Here is a 21,314-nt window from a genome sequence, read left to right as displayed (position 1 = left end):
AGTTTATATGTTATTGAACATTATACAAAGTAATACGTTGTCTTGACTAGTTTTGTCTGGCTTGTAAGAGTTCATTTAACTAATGTCTGTAAGTTATATGTTGGGCGAGTGGAGATACATGGGACTGCGGTTCTCCAACTTGGTAGATGGTGCTTTCACAAACAACTAAGGTCCTAGAAATACGTTTCTGAAAGTGCGGCCTCCGGTATTGCAGACAGATAATATTGGATATAGGCCTTAACTCAAAAGAATGACAAAAGAGAGTTGTTTTTTCTTATCAGTATTGTGAGCTATAATCTCAGAATTGCGAGAATAAAGTCAGAATTTTGAAATATTGAAAATTGTAACACTGCTGCCACTGCCATGCAATGTGTGTAAAACAACAAACTGACAATTTACATGCTTAATTATATGTAATTACATTGTTATAAGTAATTGTGGCTGGAATAGTAGCTGTAAAAACAGTTGCCTGCTGAAATTGAAATATGTGTATCTTTATGACTAAACAGTGAATTTGTCTTTACTATACACGTTAGATGTGAGTCAATCAACCGAAGGGAATCCTGTCAGATCGTCTATCCTTTGAGTTAAAGCATGTGCGGGTCGGCCAATCTGGTTTCGTCCATTAAAGTTAACCTTTTCAAATAACAATCGTGGTCCCGGACATTGAGTGACCTTACATATGCAGGTAAAATTTAACCGCAATTTCTCCAGTTATTGATAAAAAAAAAAAAACAAGCTAACAGACTTCATAGCTAACGTTAGTGAAGTGGTCAGAGAGATCTTAGTTTTTGCCACCACCTAAGCTTCGCCCACAGAAAAATGGCACAATGTTTACTAGCATAAAAAGTGACTATAGCGTTTTAGTGTATGAATGAAATATATTTTAATGTTGAATCACATTTAGGTGACTGCTTTTAAAAGAAAATACGACCAAACATGAGGTCCACATTATTTCAGTTTTTATTTGTCGTCATAACTGATACATCTACATAATATCAAGCACTTGATAAAATGGTTGTTCAATGAAATCCCCACATAGTATTTTTAATTATGCTATAGTTGTGCATAAACACTTCTACACATTCCCACAGATGTGTTTCAGGGACTTCATTGAATCTCTGAGCCTGTGAAGGCCTAATACTCAACATTTCATTGCAAACAGAAACTTAAGAGATTCAAACTTCCTCTTTCTTCCACTAAAGAAATTCAGGTTGCCAGTACACCAAGACTAGCCCACACGCTGTTTAAATTTTCAAGGTAAACTGTATACCTGATAATCTCAGTACTTCCATTGGTATCATTCGAAATACATGCAAATAAATGTAGCAAATTTTCCCTTTGGAGTCCACAGACATACTGCACTAGTTTGATCATGCAAAACACACATACACACTTCAAGAAATGCTGTATGCTGGAAGGTCGCACTGCAATCACATATTTATTTCTCATTAAAGCTGAATTCATACACCTAAAGATGAGCTTGACATATTAGTCAGTATTATAAGATTTGAATGCTTTTGGGATGAAAAAATTAACTCTTTTTAAATCAGTCTCATGTGAAGAACTGGTTCTGTATTTAAAAAAATAAAATCCACACACGCAAATACATTTTACAAAATTAACTGTTGTCTAAAATGTACATTTCAAATGCTTTCAGAAAATGGGGTGCATTGCTCGTGCATAGCATCAGACATTTAACACCATCGCAAAATCAAAAAACTAAAAACCTGCTTTAAAACCAGATGAACCTTCTTCTCCTGTTCAAATGAATAAAACATGCATTAAAAGGCTTAATGCTCTTCCTCCATAGTCTCTTAAAGTCCTGTATCTCAACAGTAGGTGGACACACACCACAATTTTCCCTAAACTTGTTTAAAAAAGCAGCGTTAAAAAAAAAAAACCTCCACAATACCTCACATAGTGTTACAGCTCAAACCACCAAGTCAGTTTGTGACACATTTATCAAACTCAACATGCTTTGTTAATGTCTCGAGCAAAAACTGGATGAAATCGAGTCTGTACGAGCAGTCTCTCAGTGAAAGATGAATACTTTGCATTAAGCCTGGAGGACATTCTTTAAAGAGAGAACAGGACTTCCTGCTTTTTACGTGTTACGTATAGGTGTTCTCTATTTACAATGACTTGCATTTAGTGCAATATTCTTCAGACTGTTCCCATTACCTCCTCATAATTCCCTTAAATGGGAAATGGGGTTGGATAGAGCTCTGGCAGCGAACTCATCACAGCACAAAAAAAGACTTTGGCTTTTGAGTCGATCAAAGCAACTTCACGTGTCCCACGTTGGCTGTTATACGTGTACATGAGCTTATAGGCATGCTAACAAATTTCACTGTATATTTTAACAAATAAAACTGGTTTGTTGCGTGGCAATCTCAACTATAATCTTTTTTAAGAAACAGTAATAAGATAAGTGTTGCAGACATGAAATAAGGAAAAGTCAGTCTGAAAGTTAGCCCAATGATCGTTTCATAAGAGACGAAAAGTTGCAGAAGTTTGATTATGTGATTGTAACAGTGCTTTCAAAAGACATGCTTTGCTTTTGCTTTTTTCGTTCATGCAAGTAAAATCAAACAACTCCTATTTAAGATCAATGTTATGGCTACTTACATGTGGTGTGTCATCTGGCTGTAATTGGACAAGAATTTATATAAATGCTAGTTTTTCCATGTAGAAATAGACATGTGGAACCCAAAGCAGCTAATATGTTCATTTAGTCTGAATCTTAATTGAACAGGTATATAAAATATTTTTCAGTAGCACTTATTTCCTTTAAGTTTGTTTTGTCTTAATAGATCCCTTACAGACATTTCTTGATAAGATACATCAGTATATTCAAACCATCCCTTGCCAAATACATTGTGACATAAAATATTATAAAACTGGGATTAACTAGATCTTCTGATCTGTACATCATCTTGAACCCATATCTCTGTTCTCGAGTTGCAAAACTGTAGTTGAACTTTAAAGGTTGACACATCGTGACTGTATACCTGTTTTTTTGCACACTTTCAAATGTTCACTCGTCTTTAAAATGTTGCTATCTAGTACATCTAATACATTTCATTCAATAAATAAAATCTCATGTTTGTACTTAGTTGTAAGTGATTTCTCTCTCTGTCTTGTGGAATGATTCCTCTCCACATCTCAGGCCCTCCTCTGCAGGATCCGGCAGTTGAGGGGTCTATCTTGTGGAGAACGTGGCAGAGAAAGAGAAAATGCTATGGAGCAGAGGAAGAGTGCAAAATCTCCCCTTACACATTGCCATCAGTGCCGTTTTTCTCGTTGGTGGCGTTAACTGTGGTACCGTCAGGTTGCTGGCCGTCCCTCCGAGGAGGCATCCGTTCGTTTATTCGGTCCAGGCCACGAGCTTCTTCGAAGTTGCGGATTTTCCTTGTAGGAGAGAAGCCTTGGATGGCTACCAGGAAAAAAAAGAAAAGAAAAAAATAAATGAAAATGAGGTAGTTAGGAAAATGTGCATGAAGATTTTTGATAACTTCAGTGTTAATAAAAAATAAAAATAAAATTGAGACCATGATCAAGTTGTACTAGCATACGATATGTCATTTACGGAAATAATTTAACCTTTGGGCATTTGCGTTGACCAAAAAGTCTATTCCTTGAATGATTTAACCATGAAGCATATGCAACTGTGGAGCTTTTTAAAATGAACTAAACTTTAAAAATCAAACATACATGTCACATGATACACAACACCAAGTGTCTACCTCATGTCTTTTTCTGTGTACACTACAGTTCAAAGGTTTGGGACTGGGACTTTTTTTTTCAAGTATCTTATGCTCACCAAGGTTGCATTTATTTGATTAAAAATCATCAAAACAGTAATTTTGTAAAATATTAGAATTTTAAATAGCTCAGTTTTTTTCCAAGTTAAAATGTAATTAACTGATGTCATGGCAAGCAGAACTTACAGCAGCCATTACTCCAGTCTTCACTGTCACACATATGCTGATTTGGTGACGTTTATATGAATTGAAAAGTCAAACGTACAGCATTTATTTGAAATAAAAATCTTTATTAACTTCTTTACTTCAACATTAATGTCTTTACTGCCACCTTTGATCAATTTAATGCATCTTTGTTAAAGTATTACTTAATTTAACAGATGCCAAACTTTTCAACAGTAGTGTACAGTATGTCTAGTAAATTAGTATAGCGATGTTTCAGCTACAGGAAATAGACCATAATATAGAAAAAAAATAAAAAACTGTAAAAACAAAGTCTTAGTAAAAAATGGTGGCAACAACTGCAATTTTACTATTATGAGATGCAGTTAAATATCTTTTTACATAAATAAAATCAGGTCATATGTAACATTGTACACATTTTATATTGTGCAAATACAGAGAGAAAAAAAAATAGTAAATTGGGACTGAGTGTATTATTTACAGCACTAAAAAAAATGGGGATTGTGTGCCAATCCATTTGAATATTCTGATGGAATATGACGTCTCATATCACTCATACTTTAAACCACAAAAAGAGCTGAACACGTATCCAACCAACCAACATGCACGAACAGGAAAGCTGATTCTTGCACTACTAACAGGCTCATTGTGTCCTATAGCATTTTTGAAAACACTGCCAAGGTGAATCATGACTGGTTACAGTTGACAATGCAAACACAGGATACCTAAGCAACACCAGTAAAAACGGAGTAGCAGCTGAACTTATAAAATCAGGTCAGCAACTCAACAGCAAGAGTGTCTCGCTCTGGCACACTTAACATTTCATGCCAGTGTGTTTATTTGTGCTTGCTTGCACAATAGCTTAGAGCCTCTGTACATTACAGCAGCAGACAAGAGGCCTTAGGCAAGAGTGTTACACGTGAACAGGAACAGACAGTCTTAGGAGCGCAGAGTCATAACGAGATTATAATCTTAAATTGCTTGGTGGAGGGAGGTCTTGTCCTCCCCGCCAATCGCATGGCAGGATGGGAATTAGCACGCTCTAGCCAGGGCCCGGAACTAACCAGCAAACTCATCTGGTCAACAGGAAACAGCTAATTAATGAGGTGAAGCAGAGCTGGCACTGAAAGCCTCATTCCTTCACTGCATGGACGGCTTCAAGTGTCCGCATCCACCATTTATCATTAAAAATGTTGACCTGGAGTAATCTCTGGATTTTTTGTAAAATCTGATTCTCATATGGGAAAGAAATGCCTTTATGGAACGCGAACCGCTTTGTTAGGCTGCTTTTGATTTTATTCACAAAAATATGGTGGTGCAAGAATACAGATTTTCCATGATTCATTTGAGACACACAGACAGAGGTTGAGGTGAACTGCAAGGCACAAAACGACACAAAGGAGAAAGAAGAAAGCACAGTATGTAGGGGCAGGATATGACACAGTACTGCCAGCGTACCTCGACCCTCCTTTGCTTCTATGGCTGCTGCATTAGCAAGCGCAGCAGGAAGTAGCCCAAAATGAATGGAGAGAGAAGTTATATCAGAGTGATTACATTACAACCCAAGCATGTTAAACCCCACACACCACAGCAATGCAGTAATATTCGCAGTTAAAGAACCCAACAGTAATATAAACAGTGCAAAGAGCAGTTAGTGAGAGAAAAGGCAGTAAGTTCTTTACAACCAGAGTGACTGTTTGGCCATTTGTAATTCACTGATTGTTCAGTAGTAGGGCAAAACAGGCTACAAAACTAAATAAATCAAAGTTTAGGCATCACTGAAATACTTGTTCAGATGTTTTAACATGAATTACAATACTCAAATAATGTGTTGAACATTATAAATACTGACACATACGAGTCAATGAATTGAACATTATTTAATTAAACAGACTACAGGACTGGACTCAAATTAATTTATAGTGCCATCTCTTGAATTATCACCACTTTCACACAGAAAACCTTAAATGCAGTAGACATTTAATGAAATTAGCTTTAGATCTCATACAATTTCTTTATCATTTCGACATAGACAACTTGACACATCATGCCTATGAGCACAATCCAAAATAATGAATTAAACTATATTGATATGTATATATTAAACTTAAACAAACAAACAAAAAAAACTATTATTATTATAAAATTTCAAAACTAGCCCTATAAACTCAGAAAGATGTAAAGAGGACCATAAGCATAAATGCTGCTTTTTAAATATCTGACATTCTTGACAAAAAGTAGGCCCACAGTTTATTTTTATTTGATTTATAAAATGTGTTAATAACACAAGACTAAACATTTAAATATATGAATATAAATATTTCAATATTTCAACTTAAGTATTTTAATCTTAATATTAATTTTAACACTAAATACAGAGATCTTGAATACAAAATATTATTTATATTAAAAATATGTAAATTGATCTCTGATTTGGAGGTTTTCTACAGGCAAGAAATTCAGGCAGACACAACCATTCAATGCTGTGTCGGCTGAAGTGAGAGCGTGGTAGTCAGAAAACCAAACCTTCTCCTAACATATTATTTTCTATATAACATAACTATATGCTTATAGCTGGAAATGTCCTATTGTCCTAAGGTCTTGTAGTACGATCAGGCTAACCTCTTAGTTTCTTTAATACTCCTCTCTGTTCTGCAGGTCTAGCTGGCTTGATGTCTGACCCATACAGACAATGAAGCCAGCCTCTTAAAGGTCACTGAATTTTCTATATGTACTTCGAATAGTGACATCCACCCTCTGTCTCCCTCTGATTTCCCTTTCTCACTCCATCACTGCTCACTTGTACAAAGTTCCCTACGCTACTGGCCTTTAATGACCTTTAGTCCTGGACACCTCGCCAACAGATTCGCCTACTCAGAGTGGACAGGTCAATCCGGAGTCATGATGCAGCTCTCATGACAATCAGCCTCAGAGAATCAGAGTCTCTGTAGCGCAGGTGGCTAAATCACATGGTTTAACATGAGTCTACAAAGGAAGGGCTTTACACTGCACACAGACAAATAATCAGTGTAAACATTACATTAGTTCATAGGTGGAAGACAGGATATAACAGGTGTTCATAGTGCAGATAAAAGCTCTACTGTGCTGTTTGTATAATTGTGATAATAGACAATTGAATTTGAGACACTATTTTCCTGACAATAAACCAAATTTTATAATAATAAAATGACTGATAATGAATGATAACCACGAGACTGATATGAGTAATGACTGCTAAAAATTTAAAGGAATAAACTACATTTTAAACTACTGTAATAAAAAAATAATAATAATATTTCACAGTAAGCTATATCACATACATGATCCTTTTGAATTTCTTTTGAAGTTTAAAATGCTTTAAACTTCCATTAAAGAAAGAAAAACAATGCAGATTTTCATTTTTGGGAGAAAATTAATAGTTGTGATGTCCAAATAAGGTCCAAATGCAAATATATATATATAACATTCCTAAAAGTAGTTTCCTTTTCTTTGTATAAAACATTGATTTTAGGATGGTTTTTGACCCAGACGGATTCATGAGATTTACTCATTTGAAAGACCAACAATATGGATCTGTGCACCGCAAAGTTGCTAAGAAGTGAATTAAGCAGCTGGATACAGCCCAGGAAAGCTCACGCGATGGAGATGGAGAGCACAGCCCTCACCAGTATGCCACTATGAGCCCTGATGCATTTCAGCACGAGGAGGTGAGGCAGATCATCATTATCATTAGCATCTCACATGCCAAAGCTTGTTCTAGCTGCTGCATACTGGTACTTTCTGCTTCTGTAAGAGGGTGATGAGAGCAGTGCTGGGTCACATGTGGCGATGATGATGATGATGATCCAGTACGGCTTCCGTGGTTGGATGAGAGAGGCCTGCAAACCCACTTTACAAACTTACCATTACAAAACCACAAACATGCTCACTTACCATTCTGTAAGGTCTGCTTGCCTCCAGACAACACTCCTAGAGGTAGCGTTCCGGTTGGGGTGAGCCCTTTGAGGGTCAGTACACTCTCGCTCTCTTCCCTGAGACATAACACACACACACACACACACACACACACACACACAAGGTATTAAGAGTTGTGTTCAAAGAACTAAATGGAACATAATCAATTAGGTTGGGGTGGGGGAGAAAGAGGAAATATATGGTAATTTGAAAACCAAAGACAAAAGACTTCAAGCTGTCCTCTGTTCCTCCATTATCTATGGCATTGTTCATCTGGAATAATGTCTAATATAATTAGACCGCTACTCCACATGATGACTCACTGACGCCAGCTCATTAATCCTAATGGAGGAAAGTGTGTGAGTGTGTGGTCGGTGTTAAAACAAAACTTCATTGTACATGGAAGGTTTTCCCAGCATTTTACACAATTTTTTTTTCTTTTTGATAAACTGTAATGATAATTACCAAGCAGCACAGGGAATATATATATATATATATATATATATATATATATATATATATATATATATATTTACATATATATATTTACACACACACACACAAAATTGCGTGCAGACTGACCTGAGAACAGAAAAGACTCTGGCCATTTTCCCAATGGCACGAATCTTATTTCTGATCACCTCCTTACGGACAGCTGGAGTTCCACCTGCACCAACACAAAACCAGCATCAAAACACTGTTAGACCTTATGATCTTTGACCCACAAAAAGCTAAGGAGGGAAGAACCAAAAACGTGGAGACGCTGAGAATCAGACTGACATCCTGAGCAATAACTGACCAACCAGTAAGCCCTGCTCCCCTTAGTTACTGTTGCTAACTCAGTAGGGCTGCACGATGTGTCGCTTAAGCATCAATATCGCGAAGTACAAATCCACGATAGTCACATCGCAGGATGTGCGATGTAGGCTGTCTTAGTTGATCTGTTATTCATTAACCGTACGGCTGCCAGCTGCTCCTCGGCCCTTGACGAATGTTTTTCGCGGATTAATTGCACAGCTTCATCATAGAGTGAAAGTTTATCATTTGAAAGGGTTTTTAAGTACTTTCAGTTTAACAGGGCGCATATAAGAATGAGCAGAGAGAGAGAGAGAGAGAGAGAGAGAGAGAGAGAGAGCCCCAGCTGCGCGCGAACGCTCACCTTCACCGTCTTCAAACAACACGAGAACTCTCTTGCTCTCTCTCCCTCGCGCATATTAATCAATTGACACGATGGTGTCAAAAAAAAAAAAAAAACTATCTAGTGATGAAATCTTTTCTGTGTTGTCAAATCTTGTGCGATACCCTAAAGTGCAGAGATAATTACACAATGGGACTGGCACGTAAACGTCTGATTCGCGAACTAATGATTCCTTTGAACCGATTTAATTTAATGAATGGTTTAAACAACTGACCTGTCCAACACTTAACTCACGAGACGTCTGAATTGGTGTATAAAAAAAATCTGTAACACTTTACAATAATGTTCTATTTATTAAACTATTTAACTACATTATTTAACATTTACTATTACTAAACTGCACTTCTACAACATTGTTAATTTCAACATTTAGGCTATAGCCTTCATTGTTGAAATCAAAAGTTGTACAGTATTTTTTAACATAGTTAATGCACTGTGAAGTAACATTACCAAACAATGAACAGCTGTGTTTTTATAAACTAAGATAAACAAAGATTATATATAGTTTTGCTCGTGGTTAACAATTCAAACCATAACCTAAAGTTACAAACAAACAAATAATTTACTATAATTTAAATAATAATCTGATGTTTAAAATGAGAATGTAAGTGTGCTCACCCCATTTTTGTTTGTAAGAAAAAATTAGATTAGATTTCATATCGCAATATATAATCGCAGAAAAATAAAATATCTCAATGTCATTTTTTCACAATATCTTGCAGCCCTATAACTCAGACAAACAAACAGAGTCTTACAATGACAGCTGTCAGTGTGAGAACCTTGTCCCAGGATGTTTTGGAATTTAGGACACAGAAGGACCATCACCATTCAAGCAGGACTTAAATATGCCATGGAGGGATATATATAAAAGACTTGAAAATAAATATTAACAAGATTAATTTGGAAGCGAGGGTTTACAGATCAAAATGCAAGCGGGAGAAATCTCATTTCGGTCGTCACAATCGCAGATGACAACATCCAGGATTCATGTACCGCAGGGTAAAATTTAATTAATTTACATTTAACCAGTTTATTATGGAGAGGCACTGAAATGTAGACCTTTGTTTATGTGTTTTTGACCTACACTGTACATGACGTGAGAACAGTTAGTTATTTAGGTTTGTACATTAGCATGGACTCACTAACGTTAATTTTAGCTAGTTTTAGCCAGAGATACCTTGCTAAAGCACAAGATGACATCAACATTCTGCTTGAGCAGATTAAAACTGTAACTTAATGAGAGTGACAACCAGAAAGTGAACGTTTTCATCTTCATTGGGATTGGGGTTCAATGCTTTATGTTTGGGTTTAGGAAACAGAATAAAATAAATTCCGTGGCCCATCCTCTCAGGATACCTGGAATCAGTGTTACAAGTACCCCAGGCACATCCTTTTTCCATTTTTTCCATCTTGTAAACACCATCAAACCAATGAAAGCTTTGGATCTTCCAATGTTTCTCTATGGTGCTGAAACTTAAAGCGTCTGCCATTGGCTCATCTGTGTGGCTCTACTCTTTAGTATGTACATCTTTCCACTTTGTCAATTACTACAATCTCTCAACCTTAACTATCACTTTTATGCTGATGATACACAGATTTATATCCATACTAGACCGGGTCAGCAAGTGAATAACTTGGGCATCTTTCTAACTGTATTGCTGAGATAAAGATTTGGATGTCCAATAATTTTCTGTCTCTAAATGGCTCAAAAACAGAAGTCATGCTCCTTGGATCTCCAAATCAACTGCGAAAGGTTGGGTCTCCTACTCTATCTGTTGATGGCGTTGCACTGGAGTTTAAGTCCAAATTAAAAAATCTGGGTGTCATATTTGACGCCACACTGTCATTTGAGCCTTTTGTCCAGAATACAGTTAAGACATCATTTAATCACCTCAGAAATATAGCCCGGCTACGTCCTATGTTATCCTTTTCGGTAGCTGAGAAGTTGATTAACTCTTTTGTCTTTTCGCGCATTGACTACTGCAATGGTCTTCTAGCTGGGGTATCTAAATCATCACTGGATAAATTGCAATATCTTCAAAATTCAGCTGCTAGAGTACTATGTGGGGTCAGGGCCAGGGACCATATAACCCCGGTCTTGGAGTCCCTGCACTGGCTACCTGTTAGGTATCATATTGATTTTAAAATCCTTATGCTGGCCTATAAATCTCTGCACAATCTGGCACCTGAGTATTTGACTGACTTATTAATCCCCTACACACCACGTCGCAATCTGCGCTCCTCTCAGAGTGGTCTTTTGGTTGTTCCGAAGACACGGCTTCATAGGTGGGGTGACCGAGCATTTTCTGTCTATGCTCCTAAACTCTGACATCAGGGAAGCAAATACATTAGTGACTTTTAAATCTCTTCTTAAAACATTTTATTTTAGGATTGCTTTTACATGAACTTGATTTTATGTATTTATTTTCTTGTATTTACATTGTGTTTATTCATTTGCTGTTATGCTTGTCTGTAAAGTGCTTTGAGAAAGCTACTTTTAAAGGCGCTATACAAAATAAATATATTATTATTATTAATACATCTAAAAATATATTAAAATAGAAAATAGTTTAGTATTGTGAAATATTGGAAGAATATTCTACAATACTAATGTTTTTATATAAGAGTGCACCATCATGTGAATTCTCCTCTCAACAACAGACTAAGCAGGAAGTATCAAGGGACAACATAAGCAGACATCAGACCTCCAGGGAAAAGCATCTTAGACAGCCAGAATGACATTCGGATACTTCTGTGGACCTGCTGTCTACACTGATGATGACCAGACAGACAGACACTCTCTCTCTCTCTCTCTCTCACACACACACACACACACACACACACACACACACACACACAGGCAAGCACATTCAAGCTGTTCTGCATTAAATTGTCACTGATTGTGAAGCAAGGGCAAATAATAAGTAAATAAAGTGGTTGTCAGCTTACCAAACTTTAAGTAATCTCAATTATATTATACATGCATTTGTGAACAACTTTACCTTCACATAAGTCGTCTCCCTCTGACATGAGTTCATCATCAGAGCAGATGTTTAAGACATTCACCAACATCTCAGTAACTGTTACAAAAAAAAAACATTGTTAGATCTACAATATAAGCTGACATTTTACAAGACATTGTCTGTGCAGTTCTTTATCTAGTGGTCCAATGTTCCTAGAGCTTCTCTTTAAAATTCCATTCTAAGTTCTATAACAAAATATGTGTGGCTTACAGCCATTTACACTTTAAACAAAACAAAAAAAAGATGGAAAGGCTCAGGAGGTTTCAAATGATTTTGTAAAAGGTGACCTTGAACACGCTCGCAAAAATATGACATTTTAGGTTCGAGTTTTTCTGTATTCTTCCCACTGAGAGGACACAGTCAGCCACCAAAGACACGCCATCAACAAGGTCGTTCTTGCCTCTCCTCCACATAACCGGTCAAATACTACGAACCACCTCAGTCTCACAGTCCCTAGAAATCACAGTCCTAGCTTCAGGTCTGAGTTTGGACACCTACCTTTCTCACCCACAAAGGGCAGCGACCACGTAAACACATCCATAAAGTTGGGTAACCAGTACGGGTGAGGAGAGCAGTTGAACTGCCTAATGTTCATGACATTGTTTTCATATTTCAATACAGCCGCTGAGGAGGAAAACATGGGGAGAAGTCATGCACAGTCATTTAAACCAACAGAAAACAAAAAAGAAAGGTTCACGAACTGTCTAGATTTTTAGACAATTTAGAGTCAGTATATGGCAACAATTACAGCAGAGTTGCAGTGTATATTTTTTCTTTGCACTGCTGGCAATTATTGCATTATCCTTCAGCAATCCAACAGTCCAACAATAAATATATGATATCAGCGGTCACAGTCCAACAATAAATATATGAAATCAGTAGTTTATCATAAATTATTTACATGTATAAATAAAAACTCATTCTTATTAGCTGAGATTATGGGACTGCTAAGTTGATTGTGCATTCAATGACATCACTCACAGGTGCTACGATTTAAGTTTCCAGAGTAATAATGGCGTTGGGGTTTTGAGGGTCTGAGAACAGTTTGAGGTTATGAAAAAAAAAAAAAAAAGTTTGCGAAAACCTGAACGAAATATGGCCTATATACTTAAACATACTTAAACATAACCTAACATACCTTTGTTGTTATAGACATCTAGGTAATTTGGTGCTGAGAAAATGGTAATTAATGAAGGGAAGCCTGTTGTCTGACTTTTTCTGTACATCCTGTACCTGAAACAGAAACACACACAAACCTCTTAAGATGTATATTAGCTCAGCGTGCCAAAAATGCATCTAGTGTAGATCAATCCAGGAAGTGCTCTCAGTCATTGTTAGATAATCTGCTCTTATACTCTGTTGCAGATGGGATTTTTCTTTAACTGGCAGACACAGATGGATTTAAATTAAATTGGCAAAAGATCATATTATCACAGAAAGCAAAACTTTTTCAATCTCACGTTCATGAAACATCATAATCAATACTTACCCTGCGTCCTGTGCTTCATGTGCTCTAATCACTGACAACAGGTTGTTGTTTGTCAGAAAGTCACAGACTGCTGCATAACTGTCAAACAAGAGAAAGACAAACTTCTGAGGGTCTCATAATGACAGACCACAAGCAAGCTTCCAGCCTTTTAAACATCTCAACCCCTCTTGCTCATACTTAACGAAGCACAGGCCAATGTACTGGATTATTTTCTGAATACGGCTTTTTGGGGTTCTCTTCAAGTCTCAACACAGTGAACTCTCAAGCTAACAGACCACCACCTGCACTTTGTTAGCATTCAGCTGGCGTGGCACAAACAAATGCCAGCTGGACAAGCAAACAGTGAATAAACACACTTATATATATACACCCAGAACGAAACCAGCTGGGTGACACCGATCAGGTTATTTCCAGGAGTTTCTGCATCGACTCACAGATTCCTGAATGACTCAGTTACACGTTTATGAGGCAAAGAAGTACAAAGAATCTGGTCAAAGAAAAACGCAAAAGAAAAAGGTTTTACAGTAATATTCCATGCATCTTTTTTCCTCAATACAATAAGGGCTTGAGTTTTATTTTTTATGGTTGTTAAAAAATAAATTAATAAAGTAATTGATTGCTGATGTAAACGTTACATAACTAATAAGTGTTTCAAAATAAGCGATCTTCAACCAATGATTTTTATTTGCGTAAATTACAACAATATGTATAAATGAAAATATAATTTGCATTACAAATTTCTATTTTGTTTTTATATGAAGATAACTTTTTTATTATTATTATTATTATTATGCCTTCAATATTTATTTTTCATACTTTTCAATTGTCTTATGTATAGAAAAAAATGGATATACAAAATGTATCATGAAACATTAATTATTATCAAATGTATTAGGTGTGAATAGAATGTGAGTGATGTTGAATAAATCTGTAATTTTCTCAAAAATCCGGGAGATCTAACCCATTGAACAAAGCTCAGCTCCAGTACCTGAAGAAATAGGAGCAGCCTCTGACTGAGTTGTGGTTAAAATGCTCTGCCGTCTTCTCACTGCCGTAGTCCTCTCCCGGGTCGGCCCAGATCAAATCACACATAGGCCCAAATGCCGGGGGCTCTTTAAACCTGTCTAACTGCAAAACACAGCAGACAAAGAAAGACAGAGGCATGAACACATCTTGTTTTCTTATAAAAAAAAGGCTGGAAGGAAAAGGACAGAACATAAACAGCTGCTTACTTTCCTAATGTCATCTAAGCAGTTGATTTCTGGTGAGAGGCCACCATGTACACAGAGGAACTGCTGGTTTAGAAGAGCTGCAAGAGGCAAGCAGTCAAAGGCCTCCATACATGCGTCATAAACCCTCTCTGAATACTTGATTTTACCTGTAGGGAAACAAAGACAGACAAGTATGACTACATTAAGAGTTCAGAGCACAGACGTCAAGAAAACCCCGGAGAGACCAATTTCTCCTTCCCTCAGCGTATCGCTGAAGAACAGATATGATACACTGAGCTGTACAGTTGCTTTTATTTCATTAAATAAATAATACTACATATAATAATAATAATAATACACAGCTTGAACATGAAGCAATCGATATTACAACATATTACATCGTCCGTTATATGGGCAGTATGTCAATCATTCAGTAACATTTTTATCATAGGTTGACCTTGACATTTAAACAAGCAATTAATGTAAGAAAAACAGATAAAGATCATAGGCTGTTTATGATAGGTAGGACATATCGTCACCATTTTTTGCCATGGCCGATTTTGTCCCAACCACTTTATGGAATAACCTTCAAAAAGGATGTGTCTAAATACATCTAATTAAAAGTGTGAATATTTGAGTTGAAAGTTCAATTCACTGGTTTTTGATTCAGTACAAAAGCAAAACGATTCAATTTGATTTCCACACACAATCCAACACAAACAAATGCATTTTTTTATTTTTCAATATTTGAATAATCTTTTGCTCACAAAGGCTATTTATTTGAAAGTACAGTAAAAGTACAGTAAAACAGGAACACTGAAATATTTTTACAATTTAAAATAACTGTTATCTATTTTTATTGATTTTAAACTTTCATTTATTCCTGTGACAGCTCAATAAACATTTCCATGGATCCATGATTTTTATCTTTTTTTTTTATCATAAAGTTCAAAAGAGCAATATTTATTTGAAAAAGACATGTTTTGTAAGATCGTAACATTTTTGATCTAATTCGTCCATGCTCCAAATAAAAATTATTTTCTTTAAAAAACAATTTACAGCTCCCAACCTCATAACAGTACCTGGAATACAAAATACAAAAACAAAACAAAACCTAAAAAATGTATTCCAGTATATTGCTTACAAAAAATGTATGTTATTAATGAATTTATCAAAGCTCTATGTGCTGCTGTTTAAATGAGTTTTGTACATTTCTCAATTGTATTATTTACAATTCTGTTTTACAATATCAAAGTCAATACAAAGTTATCATTATCAAGACCATGTTAAATTACTTGTGCATAATAATATTCCATGATGTCACATGCAGTCACACAGTAATAACTACACCTAAAGCGACAAACCCTGCCTGCCAGCAGACACAAAAGAAGCAGGGACTATTCAATTAAATTCAAATGAGCCTAATTAGTGCAATGTGAATCCTTAATTCAGCTGCTGATTAAGCTTATTAATACTTCAGTATCTGGACTGAAGTAGTCTCATTAGTCTTGTCTTCTGGTTTCCACTAAATACAGCCGGGTTATTCTACAAACCATATTACACATTCGCTCCTCGAACGAGGTCACATGGAGAGCACTTGGGCTTCCACTGAACATTCAGCCATGAAACCACCTCCATCTTTGTTATGCAGAGCACAATAGCAATGCTATTATGAGCTTAAGAGCAAACAGTGCTCATTTCAAGCACAACAGACTGAAGTGGTACCACTTAAATCGGGGATTTAATCAGACCTTCAAAAGAACCTTAATTTAATTTAATCTGGATTTTACCAAGAAGCAAAAGTATAAAACAATATAGCATAATATAATATGATCTGCTATTATATTAACAAAGATACAAAAAGGCTGGTATAATCTTGCAAAAAGAAAAAAAAAAACATTGAATGTGCTTCTGATTAGAGCCCTGCGCGGGACTGTTTTCTTCATCCCGCTCCCGCCCGCGTCCGCTGAATTTCTGACCATTACCGCCCGCTCCCGCAACGTATGTGTTACACTCCCGGCCGCTCCCGCAATATGTATGTCCACTCCCGCCCGCACCCGCAAAACTCTGAGAATTTATTCCCGCACAATAATAGAGATGCATTGATTTTGTGTCTTCTCCCGTCCCGCAGAAAAAAAAACACGTATTTGTATTGATATTATTAAAGAGATTCATGGGGTTGTTTGTTTCGTTTCCCTGGCCTGCATGTAAAAAAAAAAAAAAAAAGACAAAACGCACAATACATTCAAATATAATTTCGTTTTTATCAAAAACTTTGCACATAAAAATAGACTGCTTTGCAAAAAAAATATACATAATATGATAAACTATGCTACATGAAAAACAGCAGTTTTACAATTATTAGCCAAGTGTCGCAGGTATTCTGTTTGAAAAATACATATAAGAATAAAAACATTCAAACTAAGGCAGCCTGCTCAATAACACTGGCATCATCACGCCTCTTGATGGCAACAAGGGGCTGTGCTCAAAAAACAACACTAATAAATAACATAAAATAAACAACGTTAACGAATGAATTTAACAAATGAATCGCTTTGCAATATTGCTGTCAGGCAACCTCCCTATCCCGCGGTGGGTTTTTTTTAGCCTCACATTCCCGCCCGCAGCAAAACTCAAACCGCCTGCTCCCGCGAGATTTGCGTTGGGTCCCGCGGGACCCGGCGGGACTCAATCCCAATGCAGCCCTCTACTTCTGGTAGCAGTTGCAAGTAATCTATTAATGAAATCAAATTTAAATTATTGTTTTGATAATCTTAAAATATAATTTATAATAATTTTAATAGTCTCATACAATTGTATAACCATGTGCTTTAGGGGTGGCACGGTTTGCCGAACAGTTCGGTTTTTTTTTCAGGGAACCGTGCCACCCCTATTGTGCTTTGCAAAACTACGTTTTAAAATAATATAATTAAAGTAATATATTTTAAATGTACTTAAATATGACATCCAAGTTTAGAACAGATATTAAAGAATAATAATTGTAAACCACAAATGCTTCTCAAAACACTGAACACTTAAAAAAATAAATAAATAAAAAATAGAAGCAATCATGACATTACAAAGAAATTTAAATGGGTCAGAATAAGCACTCTAAAGCACTCTCACTCTGCATGTGAAAGCATTAAAGCATTCAGTTTGCACTTCAGTATTCTTTTATATTAGGACTCCAGACAAACAAAATGCATAAAAGGAACCCAATTATTTTTTTAAGTGCCACAAAATAAACACGTTTTATTTACTTTTTTAGCACTTTAACATTTCAGTCATATTGTCATGCGTTTATGCCTCATCTTTTAGTCTTTAGCCTCTAGTCTTTATCAGCATTTTAACCCATCTTGTAGACGCCCTGGGAGCTAAGGTTCACTTAAAGTGGGAACTAAACATCTTTTCCAACATGAAAAAATATACAATCACAAAGAATGGTGTATTATACAAAATCTGTGCCAATATCACGGACCATAACTAAATCAGCATCACTTGGCCATTGAGTGTAGTTTGAGCTCCTCCTACATGCATCCTATAAATGTTGACACATCCAGTCAAGACCAGTTCCTTCATTAGTAACATGCAATTATATAGGAGGTGTTAAATCTTATCTTTAGTTTCTTGCATTCTTTCTTCGTCGACAACAGGTTAAGTACAAATATACAGCGCCTAAATTTAGCAGATGCTCCTATTTATAGTTATTTCTAGCTTTCTAGATGAGCTTATGAACGGCAAATGGTTATTCTGAGGTAAATGGTTTGTGGCATTGTTTACAAGTTTTACTCATCTTCCGCAGTTTAAATCACTTAATGATTGATTACACGAGACATTTCAGTAAACTGTACTGCAGGCTAACTTATAATCTATCTTTTGATGTCCATTCAGCTTTATTTTGTACTATAGTAGTAAAGAGAAAAAACGACAGGTTTATGTGCCGCTTGAACTGATACTTGAGCACAAAGCTTATTGTGATTTTTTTTGGATGGAAAGTGTGCTTCAAATAATATAAGGTCACGCATTAACAGAACACATCACATAAACTAAAAATGTTATGACAAGAAGCCATATTAGTATTGGTTATAAATGAGAACTCAATGATATTGCTAATATCCACACAATTGATATTTACCTGTTGTAGTTTGTTCAAGTTGTGCACAACTGCACAATCTGTGGCTAAGACCATGTATTTAACCAAATACAAACCTATAAACTAAACAAAGATGTGACACTAGTTAATGGTAGCACACTAGCTGATATATTCCAGGTGACAAGCAGTTCAAAATGAAATAATAAAAAAAAAGTGGCTGCCGCTGCTATGACATAAAGGGTAAGGGCATGAACACTTCAGGTGTCAACAGCTGAAAATAAGTCCAGGTTGGTCATGTGATCTCATAACAGTGGCTTTAGGAGTCCTGTCATAACCTCCTGGCAGATGGGTTCTGGGCTCAGCAGATGCAAACCTGGCTCCACTACATCAGATGAGAGGAGAGAGAAGAATTCCTTATGTAGGAGTATTCTTTCGGATAACAAATACGTCTTTGCAAGCAACTGCAGCGTAAATAAATCCAAGCCTGAAAAGAAGCAAAACAGCTTCTTATGCCTCCATTCGAGATCCTGGCTGGTCATGCTGCATTGAATTAAGGCTTTAAATAAATTATTGTAAAAGAATGCTAATGAGAGGCTTCACAATGAAAAGACATTACCTCTCCTGATTTATGAGAGATTAATGCTGCATGTAGTGTACAGCGGATCATCGGGTTTGTCTCTTTGTGAACCAGATGAGCCCCGGCCACTTCACTATGCAGCATACTAATAACTCACACCTGGACACTTTCTGGCAGCAGACATGGTGCTCCTACAAACCTAACTCTAATAGAGCCGTCTGCTAGCCCGTTTTCTCAGAGGGACAAAGTACTGTTTGCAGAAAACAGAGCACGTAAAGTCCGTAAAACAAAGACAAGACCTCTTTATGAACTGCCTTTCACAGAAGTGGGAATATTCATTTGGTCTTTAAAAGGTTGCTCTAGATCTTAGGGAGAGTAGACACCAATTTCAGACAGTAAGAGACAGAAGTCTTAAGGTCCTAAAAGTGTCTGATTTTCCCAAACCATTGACATCCACTGGAAATATGTGGACAGATATTAATATATTAAAACTAAATATATTAAAATAATACAATAAGAAATATTAAAGTATTACTAAAACCACAAAGCCCGTGATTTAATTACATAAACATAAATGTGTTCTGGGAACACAACATGAGCCAATCTTCCAAAACATGAAGTGCTTATAAACAAAAAAGAAGCAAAACAAAACGATGGTTTAACATTTGAAAATAAAGAAATCGAGACTATACATTTTAGTATTGTAATTTCTTAAAAAAACAATTGCAGTAAAGCCAATAATATTTATTTTGTTTCAAATATTTATTTTAGTAATAATAATATTTACAATACAAATAATGATAATTATTATTATTATTATAGTCCTTGATATATAAATCACAAAACCTGTGTGCAAATTATGCAGCCCTACAAACAAGCATAGCAAGCCTGGAATTTGTAAACTGCATTTTAAATTGCAATTTTTTATTCAGAATTTTTTTATCTTCTTGGAAGATTGCTAAATTCAATCCAAAACTGTCAACAATGGCGCCACCAGGCAGTGAGCATATTGTGTGAATCTGGCATGCTGGGAGATTGAAACAGTAAATATGTTCCAGCCAAACTTGATGTAATAATACATTTCACAGCGTGAGCAGCTGCCTTGTGTAGTTTTAACCCACATTAAGTGAAAAATAATTATTCAAATCATTTAAACAACTATTGCTATTTTGCTGAAGTGGTTCTCTCAGGCATCAAGAAAAATGAGACCATACAGGCCCTCCAACTCCAACAGAACTGATGTGATGTTAGCCATAAGCAAAGCAGTAAACAGAAGTTACAGTCATGGAGTCATACAGTCATAAAGTCATGACACTAGCAGCTGGCCTAGTATACAAATCTGGTGCAGTTATATCAAGCAAATATACTTTAAGAAACACTGCAGTACGGAGTCCGCTCTAATAAAGCAAATCAATTTTGACCGCTTAACTGCTGGAGTAATTTTATACTGTTTGCACAGTAAACAAAAGTGCTAGCTGGTGACAGCTGGCTGAAAATGCAGCTTTCCAGACATCAAAGAAGCCTAAGGCTAAGGCTAGCCAACACATCACTTAGCTCTCAGCACCCCTAGATGCTTCATTCCCACAGCACTCACATTCCTGTTTGAAGGTGAAGTATTCTGTGAGGTGCCGACACTCATGGTTGCCTCTGAGGAGGAAGAGGGTGTTGGGGTGGTTGATCTTCAGAGTCCACAGGAACAGCACACACTACAGAGACACAGAGAGAGAGACATTGATTATTAATGTCAGTTGGCACAGCTATGAGAGGAAAATAAAGTCTTTTACATCAACAAACTAGGGAAAACATCCCATTTTAATAA

At 36.3% G+C, this 21,314-nt stretch overlaps 1 protein-coding gene across 2 annotated transcripts in view; it reads right to left on the bottom strand.

Annotated features, from left to right (window-relative positions):
- Positions 1-945: 945 nt before the first annotated feature.
- ppp3cca (protein phosphatase 3, catalytic subunit, gamma isozyme, a) overlaps positions 946-21,314 on the bottom strand; it is a 35,971-nt gene continuing 15,602 nt past the window's right edge. The window contains exons 4-14 of one of the 2 annotated variants that reach the window (XM_059548332.1): positions 21,090-21,201; positions 14,847-14,992; positions 14,603-14,742; positions 13,615-13,692; positions 13,264-13,358; positions 12,624-12,749; positions 12,105-12,182; positions 8,487-8,571; positions 7,884-7,981; positions 5,409-5,435; positions 946-3,439 (exon numbers count right to left, since the gene is read on the bottom strand). In XM_059548332.1, coding sequence (XP_059404315.1) covers positions 3,276-3,439; positions 5,409-5,435; positions 7,884-7,981; positions 8,487-8,571; positions 12,105-12,182; positions 12,624-12,749; positions 13,264-13,358; positions 13,615-13,692; positions 14,603-14,742; positions 14,847-14,992; positions 21,090-21,201 — 1,149 coding nt within the window. In that variant the 3' untranslated portion in view covers positions 946-3,275. The remainder of the gene's footprint in view (positions 3,440-5,408; positions 5,436-7,883; positions 7,982-8,486; positions 8,572-12,104; positions 12,183-12,623; positions 12,750-13,263; positions 13,359-13,614; positions 13,693-14,602; positions 14,743-14,846; positions 14,993-21,089; positions 21,202-21,314) is intronic. The other variant, XM_059548333.1, reaches the window with a different exon arrangement.

This window comes from Carassius carassius, chromosome 4 (genome assembly GCF_963082965.1).
Source record: "Carassius carassius chromosome 4, fCarCar2.1, whole genome shotgun sequence".
Taxonomy (NCBI): domain Eukaryota; kingdom Metazoa; phylum Chordata; class Actinopteri; order Cypriniformes; family Cyprinidae; genus Carassius; species Carassius carassius.
The sequence above is the reverse complement of the archived record's forward strand: the minus strand, read 5'-3'. Positions and strand labels throughout refer to the sequence as shown.